Source organism: Pan troglodytes, chromosome 2 (assembly GCF_028858775.2).
Source record: "Pan troglodytes isolate AG18354 chromosome 2, NHGRI_mPanTro3-v2.0_pri, whole genome shotgun sequence".
Taxonomy (NCBI): domain Eukaryota; kingdom Metazoa; phylum Chordata; class Mammalia; order Primates; family Hominidae; genus Pan; species Pan troglodytes.
This window is the reverse complement of record NC_086015.1, coordinates 112,190,376-112,205,000: the sequence shown is the minus strand read 5'-3', so window position 1 is coordinate 112,205,000 and position 14,625 is coordinate 112,190,376. Positions and strand designations below refer to the sequence as shown.

General features: G+C 36.9%; 1 protein-coding gene across 1 annotated transcript in view; it reads right to left on the bottom strand.

Annotated features, from left to right (window-relative positions):
* Positions 1 to 12,527: 12,527 nt before the first annotated feature.
* TRAT1 (T cell receptor associated transmembrane adaptor 1) overlaps positions 12,528 to 14,625 on the bottom strand; it is a 31,524-nt gene continuing 29,426 nt past the window's right edge. Inside the window, exon 6 of the mRNA XM_001152059.4 lies at positions 12,528 to 13,201. Coding sequence (XP_001152059.1) covers positions 12,944 to 13,201 — 258 coding nt within the window. The 3' untranslated portion in view covers positions 12,528 to 12,943. The remainder of the gene's footprint in view (positions 13,202 to 14,625) is intronic.

The following is a 14,625-nucleotide window of genomic DNA, read 5'->3' as shown; positions in this document are numbered from 1 at the left end:
TGAGACTGTTGATATATTTGGGATAATTTCTACCATCTTATTTTGTATCTTCGATTTTTGTCACTTTTCTCTTTTTGTCTCCCTTTCTTCTTTTGGGAGAAATTGCAGTTTTTTGCTTTTACTTATTTGGGGGGTTTTCTCCCTCTCTCTTTCTTCCTCCCACTTACTTGGAAGTTTTACATTCTGTTTCTTTCAATAATAATCTAACAAATTTAACAATCACATTTAAATTAGTGCAAAGATAGTAAATATCTTTTTTTTTTTTTTTCTTGAGATGGAGTCTTGCTCTGTTGCCCGAGCTGGAGTGCAGTGGCACAGTCTTGGTTCACTGCAACCTCTGCCTCCTGGGTTCAAGCGATTCTCCTGCCTCAGCCTCCTAAGTAGCTGGGACTACAGGCACCTGCCACCAAGCCTAGGTAATTTTTTTATTTTTAGTAGAGATGGGGTTTCACTATGTTGGCCATGCTGGTCTCGAACTCCTGACCTCGTGATCTGCCCGCCTCGGCCTCCCAAAGTGCTGAGAGTAAAGGCATGAGCCACCACGCCTGGCCGATAGTAAGTATCTTTATACTCATTTTGAACAATATAAAACATTTTAAATACTTTGATTATCTCCTCCAGATAAATATGTTATTTTGTTCTAAGTTTTTTAATCCAAAAATTGAAAAATTTTATAGTGCAATTTAATGGTTTCTTTTTCCAATTTATGTCTAAGTTTAACATTTTCTTTACTATATTTCTTATTGCAACTCAGACTTTCTGAAATCAATTTTCTTCTTCCTGAAATCTCTTCATAAAGTTCTTTTAAATAGTTCTATTCATTGTAAATTCTGTTATTTTTTATTTTTCTGAAAATGTCCAACAATTTTTGGAAAATATTTCAGTTGGTGCAAAAGTAATTGGGGTTTTTGACATTCCTTTTAATGGCAAAACTGCAATTACTTTTGCACCAACCTAATAGTTTAGCTGGATGGACAATTCTAACTTCAGGGGTATTTTATCTCAGCATTTTAAGGATTTTACTCTGTATTATCCGTTTTCATGCTGCTGATAAAGACATACCTGAGACTGGGCAATTTACAAAAGAAAGAGGTTTAATTAAACTTACAGTTCCACGCGTCTGGGGAAGCCTCACAATCATGGCGGAAGGCAAGGAGGAGTAAGTCACATCTCACATGGACGGCACCAGGCAGAGAGAAGCACTTGTGTAGGGAAATTTCCCTTTTTATAACCATCAAATCTTGTGAGACTTATTCAATATCACAAGAACAGCACAGGAAAGACCTGCGCCCATGATTCAGATTCAATTACCTCCCACTGGGTCCCTCCAACAACGCGTGGAAATTCAAGATGAGATTTGGGTGGGGACACAGCCAAACCATATCAAATTCCATTATCTTTCTGGCTTGTATTGCTGCATTTGAGGAGTCAACTGTCAGAATAATAACTTCTTTATAATGACCTTTTTTCTCTGGCTACTTTAAGATCATCTCTTAGTCTTTGGTGTTCTGCAAATTCAGTATAAAGCATCTAGATATGGATTCATTGCACTTCCTAAATCTGCTAATTGATTTAATATCATTTCTGGAAAATTTTCAGGTATTTCAAATATTGCAAATTTTCCATTTTTATTCTCTTCAAGAACGTCAGTTACCTCTACATAAAGCTTCTTACTCTCTCTTTCAAGTATCTTAACATTTTTCATGTTTGTCATCTCTTTATACTTCATACTGAGTCATTTCTTCAGTTACTATCAATCACTAGCTATTTTAACTTATTTAACATCAAATGTTTTATATATTTCAAATAGCAAATATCTATATTTCTTTTCTAAAAATTCTTTTTTCAAACTTGATTGGTCAATTTTGTTAATATGTTTTCTTCTCTTCATCTTTCCAATGCCCTAATTTATTATTTTAAAATGTAAAGAGTTATATTATGACACGTATATAATTCCAATATTTTGGAGGGTCTGGTGAGAATTTTGCTTGTTTGTTTGTTTGTTTTTTGAAATGGAGTCTCACTCTGTCGCCTAGGCTGGAGTGCAGTGGCGCTATCTCTGCTCACTGCCGCTATCTCCGCTCACTGCAAGCTCCACCTCCCGGGTTCAGGCCATTCTCCTGCCTCAGCCTCCCGAGTAGCTGGGACTACAGGCGCCTGCCACCACGCCCGGCTAATTTTTTTGTATTTTTAGTAGAGACGTGGTTTCACCATGTTAACCAGGATGGTCTCGATCTCCTGACCTCGTGATCCGCCAGCCTTGGCCTCCCAAAGTGCTGGGATTACAGGCGTGAGGCACCGTGCCCGGCCGAGAATTTTTAACACAGATAAATGAAATAAAGCCCTAATTCAGATGTTTATAATTTATCTGAGATTCAAAAATGGCTCTGACACATTGTTAAAAGTGCTAAGTAGAGGACCAGGTCGTGTGATTTTGGAATATATAGTAAGGACAACGAATTTACATAATGCCATTGAAGGGGCAGGTCAAAGGAGGCTTAATGAAGGTTGTGATGTTTAAGCTAAATCTCAAGGATGGGGAAGATTATCTTAGGCAGGGAAAGTTGAATCACAGAGCCTTGAAAATGCATGGTATGCTTAGGAAGCAGTAGTCAAGTGTGGTTGGTATATAGGAGATGCTGTGAATGAATACAATTTGAAAGATGTTTGGGGACTGGGCAAAGAAGACATAAGATGCTAGTTAAATAGTTTTGATAGAGATGAGACAGCCAAGGGTCCCCGGCGAAACCTCGCCCTCAAGCCTAAAACGGCCTGAAGGCTGAAAAACCAGACTGCTGGTCCCAGATGAAGCTGCCCTCTCCTGACTGAATACTGCCCACCTGCGCACTGGGAGGACAGGGTGGAGCCTCGGGAAGTTCGTGCCATTGGCAGGGGGAGGAGCCTGGCCTCTTCAGTTCCTGGTTGGTGACCTGGAATTCAATCTGTGAGGTGGAAAACCTGCTAGCAGGACTCTCTCTCACTTTGCTAAGAGTTATTTTTCCTTTTTCCTTTTCACCCAATAATTTCTACTCCTCACCCTTCTATGTGTCTGTGAGCCTAATCCTTCCTGGTCATGTGACAAGAACCCGGTTTTAGCTGAACTAAGGAGAAAGTTCTGCAACAGTTTGGCCTTTCACATCTAAATAAATGCTTATCAAATGGTGATTCAAGGGTCATATTACATAAGAATCACCAGGCTGTTAATGCGTAGATTTCTAGGCTCCAATAGAAAACTTATGAGTCAGAATCACTGAAGTATATGACTCACATATGTGTGCTTTATAAAATCCCCTGGTGATTTTTTACTTCTCATTGAAGTTTGAGAACAATTGATCTAAGCAATGAAAATCAATAAGGGTTTTTTAAAAGAGGAGGGAAATAATCTGAGCTATGTCTTAGACACACTCTGAGAGTAAGCAGAAGACTTGGGGAAGAGAGATAAATCACAAGTCTATTGTAGTAAGTCAGGTGAAAGATGCCATGAGCCTGGATGAGGGAAAAAGAAAAATGAAATGGGATACAGTAACAAAATCCACAGGCCTTTGTCCCTTAATTGGGTAAGAGGCAAGGGTGAGGGCTGAGTAAACTGCCCCAAGTGATTTTGGTTTTATTCTCCCGTCTCTCTGCTCAGTCTCTTGGTTCTGGCTTCATCCTCAGAGTAGTAACAAGATGACTGCAGCAGTTCTGGGTGTCATATCAGATGCAAAAGTGCTCAGATAGGTGATGAAAAACCATTTCTTCCTGAGGCTCTGTTACAATACCCTTGAACTAATTATGCCCCACCTTGATTTCCTTTTCTCACCTGGGGAACGGCTCGATTTCCTGTGAGACACGTGGCTGAATGAGGGTGGGGAGAGTGCATATGCAAAACCGGGGACTGTTGTTGATAGCCTCAAACACCTACTGGGTGCTGGGTTGGCCATTACACTGGAATAGTGACTAGCACATAGTGGGCTTACACACATTTTTGTAGGAAGAATGCCTTACAGGGTCATTTTGAAAATAACAGCTCCTTGCATTTTGCCTACTTCTCCATTTTACTACCTCAGTTGCCCCTTCTTATAATAGCTTGTTAGGTAGATTTAAATAGATATTGTTCCCGATAAATTAGCGAGACTCTTCATCTCTGTGTTAAAAAAAAGTTGCAGTCATAGGCTTTAACTTTTCCATTATGCCTGTCAGAAAAAAAGAAAGTGCCAGTGATTATTTTTTTGTATGACCTAGTAATCTTTCAAGCATTTATATTGTTTAAAAACACTGAGGTGGCCGGGTATGGTGACTCACACTTGTAATCCCAGCAGTTTGGGAGGCTGAGGTGGGTGGATCATTTGAGGTCAGGAGTTCGAGACCAGCCTGACCAACATGGTGAAACCCCATCTCTACTAGAAATACAAAAAAAATTAGCAGGGTGTGGTGGAGGATGTCTGTAGCCCCAGCTACTTGGGAGGCTGAGGCAGGAGAATCGCTTGAACCTGGGAGGTGGAGGTTGCAGTGAGCTGAGATTGTGCCAGTGCACCCCAGCCTGAGTGACAGAGCGATACTCCATCTCAAAAACAAACAAACAAACAAACAAACACTGAGGTGTCAATTATAATATTACAAGGGCAAGTAAGATAACCAATCAGAATTGCACGTTTCTTCTGGTTATTATCACAGGGCATTGCAACAAACTTTAAAGTCTTCAAAGTCTTAGAAGAATCTCTTCTAACCATACTTCCAAGGACAAATTTATATTAACAGAAAATAGAAGAAGTTGGCAACAGTTGTGAATATTCACACAAGTCTCCTTGTTGCACAGAAGAAAGATTGATATTCTTGTGAATGTTCTTAATTTAATACCTTATCACATCAGACTATTTGAATTTATTTTATGATGCAGAAAGCTCTATCTCGTAACTTCAGGAGAGAGGGGACATCTCTTCATCTTTTTTAGCCACCTATTGTTGATTGTGAAGACTTGCATTTTTTAAGGCCAGGCTTAGGAACTTCATTACTTAGCATAAGAAGTGAAAAGCAGGCCTAAGACTTCATTTTTATTTGCAGAAATGGAATAAAGGATGAATAGGATTTTACTTAGTGAGAGAAGGAATGTGTGGCATTAATCTACCACATTCTGATTTTGCTAATGAGGAATATGCTAATGTCACAAGAGTGGCAAAATTGACAAGAAGATGTCAACAAGCACAAGAAAAGGTCTTTCTTTCTTAAGGTAATCAAAGGTTTAGAAACTTAGAGAGCAGGGGACACTGCAGCACTTCTGTCCAGAGAAACAAGTTTCCCTGCTCTCCTAAATCCCCTGCAACAAGAGGCTGCAGCTCCTGCCTCCCAATTAGAATCTGACTGTTCCACTTCTTTGTTCTTTTTCCCAAACCAGTATTTAGCATTAAACTCTGCAGACGGCTTTATTTGTCTATTGCTGGAACCTTGTCTTCTAAGGCCTGCTGAGGTTGAATAAATTAGATCAAACTGATACTAACTTGGTAATTGATACCAAATTAGCGACAGTAAGTAATATTGCCCTTAACAATCTGATAGTAGGATTTAGACAGCAAGATGAAGTGTAAATAGCCAAGGGATGGTTGGTCTTTTAAAAATAGGTTAATATTTATTTAAAATATCTGCATATGTCTTATCCATTTTCTAATTGATCTCCTTAAGTTACAATTTTTTTCTTTCAACTATTTCTTCTGAACTTGTGAATATAGTAACCAATAATTGTATACAAATTTAATTTCTCATAGTTACAGATAAAATATCCTAAATTTTAATGGAGAGGAAACAATTTAATGCATATGTGAGAATTTTTCATATTAATCTTACAGGAAACTGGCTTTTGTTTTATCTCTACAAATGTTCTGAGTGGTTTGGAGCAGATTCGGTACATGGAAAAATATTTGGTTGGTGCAAAAGTAATTGTGGTCTTTCTATTACTTTTTTTTTTTTTTTTTTGAGATGGAGTCTCACTCTGTTACCCAGGTTGGAGTGCAGTGGCGCAGTCTTAACTCACTACAACCTCTGCCTCCCATGTTCAAGTGATTCTCCTGCCTCAGTCTCCTGAGTAGCTGCGATTACAGGCGCGTGCCACCATGCCTGCCTAATTTTTGTATTTTTAGTAGAGACGGGGTTTCACCATGTTGGTCAGGCTGGTCTCGAACTCCTGACCTCGTGATCCGCCTGCCTCGGTCCCCCAAAGTGCTGGGATTATAGGTGTGAGCCACCGCACCTGGCCTGTCCATTACTTTTAATGGCAAAGACCACAATTACTTTTGCACCAACCTAATACCAGTGAATTTCATTCTGCCAACCCCACTTCACCCCAAATGACATCATTTTAGTTCTCCTTACTACCTCTTTAAAAGAAGTTAAGTGAAAAATGAAATCAAGATATTTTGGGGTATATTAGTTAGACTAGGTCCACCTGTGAATAACAGAAATCTCAAAACAACAATGGCTTAAATAAAACAGAAATTTATCTCTCACATTAAAGAAGGCTGGAGATAGGTGGTCTAAGGCTGGGATGCTGTTCCATGTGTTAGGAATTTAGCTCTTTTTATCCTATTGCTCTGGCATCCTCAGCCCATGCAGTCTATCCTGTGATCAAATGTTCCTATTCAGACTTCAGCCACCACATCTTTATTCCAGCTACAGGTAATGAGGAGTCAAAGAAAGGCAGCACAAGCTACAGAGGGAACATTGTTCCAGCAGCCGTGCATCTGGTATTAAAGTGAAAAATGTGCCAAAGTTAAACAAGCAAGAGAGACTTTATTCAAGACTATTGCAATACAGGAGAGAGGTTGAACTCAACTCAGCCTCTGAGTTCAGGGTGAAACAAAAGGCTGGAGAGTTTTTAAGAGCTGGGGTGGGGGTAACGGTAGGCCACCTGTGCTTAATTCTGACCTGTCTCCATGACAGAAGGTAGGCTTTTGCCCTCCCACAGACTGGAGGATAAAGGCATTATCTTCCTTCAGAAATTACATTTCAAAGAGATGGTTTTCAGGTTTTTGAGAGAGACATTTCTGGGGGTAATCAAATAGGTAAAAGCTTTTTGAGGAGACATACACACTTGAAAGGGAGCCAAAAAAGAATTTGCAATGATGAGTTTGTTTTTTAAGTAAATAGGAAAACGGACAGGAAGAAATCTGTCTGAAGTTTAGTTAACTTGAGAAGTTAATGCTGTCTTGATCACCAGTTAAAAGTAAAGATTCTGTACTTAGGAAAAATGGGAGAATGGAAATTGGAGAAAAACTGATTTGCCCCAGTTTGCTTAAGTTTTTTTTCTCTCTCAATACTTTGTAGAAAGACTAAAAAGTAGAGTATTTAATTTAAAAATTAATTTTTCAAATGGTAGAATTTTTGGGTACCACTACTGCTTGTGTGGTTAAAAAAAAAAAAGACAAAATAGAAAAGCAAAGGATGTGGGAGACTCTTCCATTGTTCTAATAATTCATCCTGTAAAGTTAACTTGGGTTTGTAAAATAGAGGCATTGTTAACTGACCTCTACCTATATGAGCCATTTTCCCTTCCTTCTATCAACATACTGAATCCTGACCCAGCACAATAAACACCATGGCCAGTAGGCTATTCTTATAACCTCCTGAGTCTCTCCCACCACCAAAACTGTGTTTCCCAGGAGTGCATGGTGTTTGTTCCTGCACTTGATTATTTTGGCTGTACTTGTAATTACATAAGATAATTAATTGTTATGTGTCCTAATGAAATATGGGTGTGGAGGGAACTTTTCCTGTGATAGTTAAGTTCACTGATTCCAAAGAATCAATAAACAGAATTGCTAAAAAAAAAATTACTGACAATTTAGGTAAGGGTGAAATAACTCTTAAAGTCTCAGAAGAAAAACCAAAAATCTTGAGGGATGCTGCAGTTAGAGTTTATTAGAAATGTTTTCAAGTTCTTATTTCACTTAAAAACAAAACTAAAACTGGGACCGTAGACAGTGTTTTATGGACAATGATATTTATACAAGAAAAATGACATGGAACTTCAATCATAGACCTACTCAAGGTAAGGCCTTGGCCTTATATCAAAAGTTAATGACTAAATGTTTATACTTTTAAATTTAAATGTTTATGGTACTTTAAAAATTTATTCTTCACTTGACCCAATTTTTCCAGTTAATTTACCAACTATGTTCTTAATCAATGCAGATGGAAGAAATAAACCTACTTAATTCTCAAGTGTCATGATGGATACTGACATCTTAAAAGACTTGTCCATTACATCAGAGGTGGCCAAGAACGCTATTGATTGAGATTCTTTTTCCATTCTCTTCCATTTTGGTCTAAATAACAAATGTTTCCCTGATTCCAAATGAGATAACTTTCATCCCCTACAGAAAAAATTAGACAAAAGGGGGCACAAAATTATGTTTTAGCTTCAATATTGGGATTTATTTATTTTTGTTTTTGTAAGTTGGTTTTGGGTTCTGTCTTTTATGGAGAGTGAATATGAGGTCACTGCAGGGAAAACTCTTTTTTTTATATACAAAACTGAAAAAGAAAAGCTAAGTCATTTTAAAGCAAGTGGCATTAATAAAATACTTTCCTGTAAAAACACTTTAATATGAAAATATTGTGGTAGATGTAAGTCTTAGTGTTTATTGAAAGCAACAGCCTGTCATTTAAGGGGATTTATTGTTGGATTTTTCCTAAATTAGGAGGGCTGTTAGTGTGTACAAGCTGCCATAAATCGTCATTATTTTTAAGAATTGTTTTCAATTTGTTTTAGTTAGCCTCTTTTGATTTTAAATAACAGAAATGCAAGCACAGCACTTAAAATAAAGAGATTACTATTATTAAATAGATAGGATGCAGGGATAATTAAGAAATAGGGCCCAAGAGCACTTAAACCCAACTCTAGAAATCAGCTATTCTACAGAGCAAGTTCTACACTTAGACTACTTATATTCAAATCCTGAGTCTACAGTTTATTTGTGTGACATCAGGCAAGTTACTTTTTATCAGTCTTGGTTTCTTCATCTTTAAGGTTAGCATCTATCTTTTAGGGTGTTATGTGATTAAATTAAGTATGCAGGTAAGCACTTATCACAGTGTCTTACACTTAGCAAGTTCTCAATAAATATGACTTATCATTGTCATGATTGTTATATGATTAGTCTGATTAGTTATGGAGCTTTGAACTCCAGTCTCTGCCATCTTACTCTTAGTTTCTTCCCCTTGTAATTGTACCCTGCTTTTCAAAGCCCCAATTCTATCTATGGTTTTTTTTATTGTTGTTGTTCTGATCACTATCCAGTCTCTTGTATCTAGGTTGGTTCAAAGATGAATCTACTGTCTTCTTCCTATAATGTATTCCAACTAATACATGAAGAAGGAATAACAGGACTAGCATATCATTTTGCAAGCTCGTAATGAAACAAATGATCTTGCCAGGCGTCAGCCAACTATGGCCCCTAGGCTACATCTGGCCTGCTTGATTTTGTAAAAAAAGTTTTATTGAAACTGAAAAAAAGGAGAATCCACTGTCGTGATTCAGGTACCCACCCTTGATGCATGACTTCCTAGGTAGTAGAAGCTGTGAGTGGGTGCAGAAGAGCCCTTCAGAAGAGGTTAAAGAATGGCAAATAGCATTTAGAAGTGTACCTCTGTTGAATTTATATTCTGTCTTGTTCCTTTCTGTCAATGCTCTGTTTTTCTGTGTTAATATAAATTGTCTGTTCTGTTAATCAAATGACAAAACCTCAGAGGAAGATTTAAAGCGTATGTCTAAACTATCACCCTCCCTTTACTCTGCTAGAAATAAGCCATTTAATACCAAAAGGAAATGAGTTATCCCTCCTATTTTTGAGATTTGAGTTCAACTTATTGGACCTTTAAAACATTGTCAGTGAAAATCTCAAGACTTGGAATTCATATGTTTTCTAGTCATGATTTTTCTTTTTCTTTTCCTCCGTACATATTTTTTTTTCCAGTTGAAATGTTAAGGCTTATAATGATACAGGCTGAGGATCCATAATCTGAAAATCCAAAATCCAAAATGTTCCAAAATGGAAAACTTTTTGAGTGCCATGACTCCACAAGTGGAAAATTCCACACCTGACATTATGTGATGAATGCACAAAATTATTTACAAATATTACATAAATGGCCCTCAAGCTACGTGTATATAAACGTAAATGAATTTTCTGTCTAGGCTAAAGTCCCATCTCTAAGATACTTCACTACATATGAATAAATATTCCAAAATCTAAAAATCAGAAACACTTCTGTTTCAAAATACAGGATATTCATCCTGTATTCCTTCTGGAACATAAGCCCTGAAAACTGCCAAAGGTGATGTATATATAGTCCCTAATAATTACATGATGATCAGTAATTCATAGCCTACTCACATTTCAAATAGTCCTGCTTAGCTTATCGAATTACACTAAATTACACTAAAAATATACTATAGAATTACAGTAAAGTGGTAAGAATGCCTTGGATTTCTGCTTCTGATGAAGATAGAATAACATCCTAGATTTACCCTACTACCTGAACATACTCTGCCAGCTGAAACAACTAAACTCCAGACAAAGTAGATGAAACAGTGTTACTTGACATACTGTTTCAGGCAATGAAGGACAACGGTCGGTCCCTGAAAGATGGGAAACAAATGAGGTAAACCTTCCTATCATCCTATCTTATTGCCTGGAGAAAAGTTTCAGGCCTTGGAGCAGGTAGAGGAAACCTAGGTAAAAGTCCATTGATCTCTTGAATTGAGGAGATGGAGCTCCAGGTCAAGAGAAGTCAAAAAGGCAGAGTACTGGAGAGAAGAGAGCTGCATGTAGAGAAAACTCTGGAGATATGTGAAGAGTCGCCGTCAAGTATTCAGTTAAGTACTGGTCAGTGCACGCAAGTGACAAAACTACCCGAACTTGGGGAAAAACACACCTGAAAATAATAAAGAAAACAGTGCCCATGACTCACACATGGCTGGGAATAGTGTCGATTATCAACAGCCAAAGTGGAAAACGTCCTAATTCATGAACGGTGGTACTAAGTACTAACGAGGATCTTTCCTCACTAATAAACTAAATTTAACTTAGTCTAAAAGCTGCTCTGGCTTAATCTAACAAAATTTAAAAGCAAGATTCTAAATGATCAAATTGTGTTCAAGTAACTTGATAGTTTTCAGTTAGCTATGTAACTGAAAACAAACTATCAAGTTAGTTTTCAGCTACATAGCTCAAAAACATTTATAAGAATGCAAAAATATGCATCGCCAAACAAAGGAAATTGTACAGTATTTTCTGCCTAATTAAAAATCATCAGGCATTTAAAGAGGCAGAAAAATATAACCCACAATGAGAAAAATAAATCACTTGAAACTCACTCAGAATGACAGATAACAGAATTAGTAGATTTTAAGAAGCATTAAAACAGTTGTTACAACTGTATCCATAGGTTGAAGATGTTAGATGAGAGATTAAGTATGTTAGAGACATGAAATATGGGGGACAAAAGACCCAAACTAAATTTATAGAAATAAAAACTAAGTTATCTAAGATTAAAAAGTCCTGTCTAGGATTATGGCAGATTAGATCATTTAGAAAAAAAAGATTCATGAACTTGAAGATGTAGCAAGAAAAACTATCCAAAATGAAATACAAAAAAGAATGAAATAAAATAAACAGATAAGTGAAATGTGGGACCATTTGCAAGTAATTGAAAAACTTGAAAATGCGGAGGGTCACAGAAAAAAAAATATTGGTCATTTCCCTCCACCCAAATTTGATGAAAATATAAATACATAGATCTAAGAAGCTCCACAAATTCCAAACACAAGACACTTGAAAAATAACCATACCTTGGCATATTATAATCAAATTAGAACCAGTAATAAGGAAAGTCTTAACAATCAGAAAAATAACGTGTATCACACTTAAGGACACAGACAAGTATTATAGTATGTGTTTCTGATGAAACAGAGAAGACAGTGAAGCAGTATTTTTTAATTATTGAAAGAAACATTGTCATCTCAACCTTGCTTTTTGCATCAATAAATTGTTTTTGAAAAGTCATTAAAATTATTTAAATAAACTGTGATTTGGTTATCAGTGGGGTGCTAAGCAGACATTAAAATTACAATATATGCATATTTATATATAGTTAAATATAACAGTGAAAATAAATCCACAATATATTGTTGAGTGGAAAGAAAGTTTAAGTAATGTGTACAAAAGAAACCACATTTTTGGTTAAAAATAAAAAGAAACAACTGATGTACATACATAAGCATGCCCAGAAAAATATTTAGAAGGATATATAGAAAGTTTCTCCAAGTGATTATCTCTGGCTAGTAGAATTCCTAAACTCTTTTTGATATTTGTTTGTTGTAAGGAGCATGCATTAATTTGACAATTTTTGAAATAGTAAAGCTATCTTTGGGAAAAATACTTTGTAAGAAAATTATGTTACTTCTCTTAGTAATGCATTTTAATGTTTCCTATACCTTTCAATCAGAAATTTATTTCAATTATGGGCTATTGCCCATTGGTGAGAAAGGAGAATTAAAAAAAAACTCATTGGCTTTTATTTTTCTTCTAATGTGTTCCAGAATACATTCATGCTTAAATTTTTATATTTCCCTAAGTATTAGGTATTGTGAATTTGTAATCTTGTTATCAGGCTCAATTTTCAAGCTGGGTCTTATTAATTGTTAGTATATGTGCTGCCGAGGTGAGCACATTAATTTTTTACATTTTAGTAGTAAAGCATTTTTTAAGTTATTTGAAATACTGATTTTCATGGCCTTACATTTGGCATGCATAAGTGTAAGCTGTGAATAAGAGGTAAGCCACCATCCCATCAACAAATGATCAGGTCATCACCCTGCTGCCAAGTCCTTCTGTGTCCTCTGCGCATCTTGTTTTCTTAGAAGCCATCTTCAATAGGAGCCAAATCATTGAACTAGATCATGGTCCAGCTAGTTTATAGGTTCTCTCTTAGCACGGATCAATCCAAACAGTCTGATGGGATCATCATGAATGTTTTCCTCTACTGCCTGGCTTTCTGGGGAGAAACTGTCTACTAAGGTGGTCTTAGAAACGCTGGCGTCTATTGCATGTAGTTGCTCATCTCCAACCTTGTCTGAGAAATGAGTATTCTGTTTCCTGGGCTTTCTACGCTTCCCCTTAACACTGTGATCAAGTGAGGCGTAGCACATCTGTGTTTCATTGGTTGCCTAAAAGAAAGGGATGTTAATTTTTCATTGTTAGTCTGTTCTTTAGCTTGACTTCTGGAAATTTCTGTGGCGTATGAAAACCAAGTAACTTGTTTTCTAGGCCTCACCTACCTTGTTTTGCCAAATTTGTCAGTACAAAAAACAAAAACAAAAAACAGAACAGAAAACTATAGTCAGCCAACACTCTTGAGTTGAAAAAGTGCTTAGATGAAACTTTTTCCTAGATTTTTATTTCTTTATTATACTCTAACAGTACATGAACATTTTAGGTTGATTCTTACCTGCCTCTACCTCCACCTCCACCTAAGGTAGTTCTGGCCCTGTGTCGCTCTTACCAAGTAACTATACTCCAGTTTATTAAAGTAGGAATAAGCATGATAGGAAGGAGTTTACCAAATCACAAAGGTCTACTTTACATGTACCTAACAATTGGTCATTTAATGGTACCACAAAAGTCCCAGTTTTTCTACATTTTTAAGATTCAGAAGTATAAAGATAACAATATTCACTTACATGATAGATATCTGGCAAATAACTAAATTTCTTATCTTTCCCTATTATTTTCTTATCTGCCTTCCCCAGTTCCCTTTTGAGCTCATTTTGGATTGGCCTTGGAGATATCCATTCACATCCAAGAGGGCCCAGTGGGCTTCTCCGGACTAGACCTGGGTCAATGCTAAAGAAAGACAGGAAACTAGGCTATCTAGGGGAAGCAACATGCTAAAGGCAAGACCTTGAATTTGGCATTGGAAAGACTATGACTGAATCCCAGCTCTGCCATACAGTGATCATGGGATCTTGGTCAGGTTTTTAAAAATATTCTGAACCTCAATTTTCTTGCCTAGAAAATGCAAATCATCATAGTGTTGTTATGGTTAGTACATAGAGATAATGTATATGAAAGTTATAACTACTGTTCAAAAGTAAGGTAGCACTGTAATTATGAAAAGTTGTAGACTAAAACTTTAAGACAGCCATTGAACAAACCAAAGATTTATGTATTAAGCATTACTCTTTAAGACTAGGCCAAAATTGTATTGATTTGCAGGGACAGGGTGAAGAAATAACATTTGGATTAACAACATTTCTAATGCATAAGTAAGCATCTCCCCGTTGGCACTTGTTTTCATGTTAATAGTGAAACATTTTATATTCTCTGCCAGATAGAAAAGATGGTTCTATTTATACCCTCTGCTGTGTGTGTGTGTGTGTGTGTGTGTGTGTGCGCGTGTGTTTTTTGAGATGGACTTTCGCTCTTGTCACCCAGGCTGGAGTGCAGTGGTGCGATCTCAGCTCACTGCAACTTCTGCCTCCCAGGTTCAAGCGATTCTCCTGCCTCAGCCTCCCAAGTAGCTGGGATTATCGGTGCCCACCACCACGCCTGGCTAATTTTTGTATTTTTAGTAGAGACGGAGTTTCGCCAT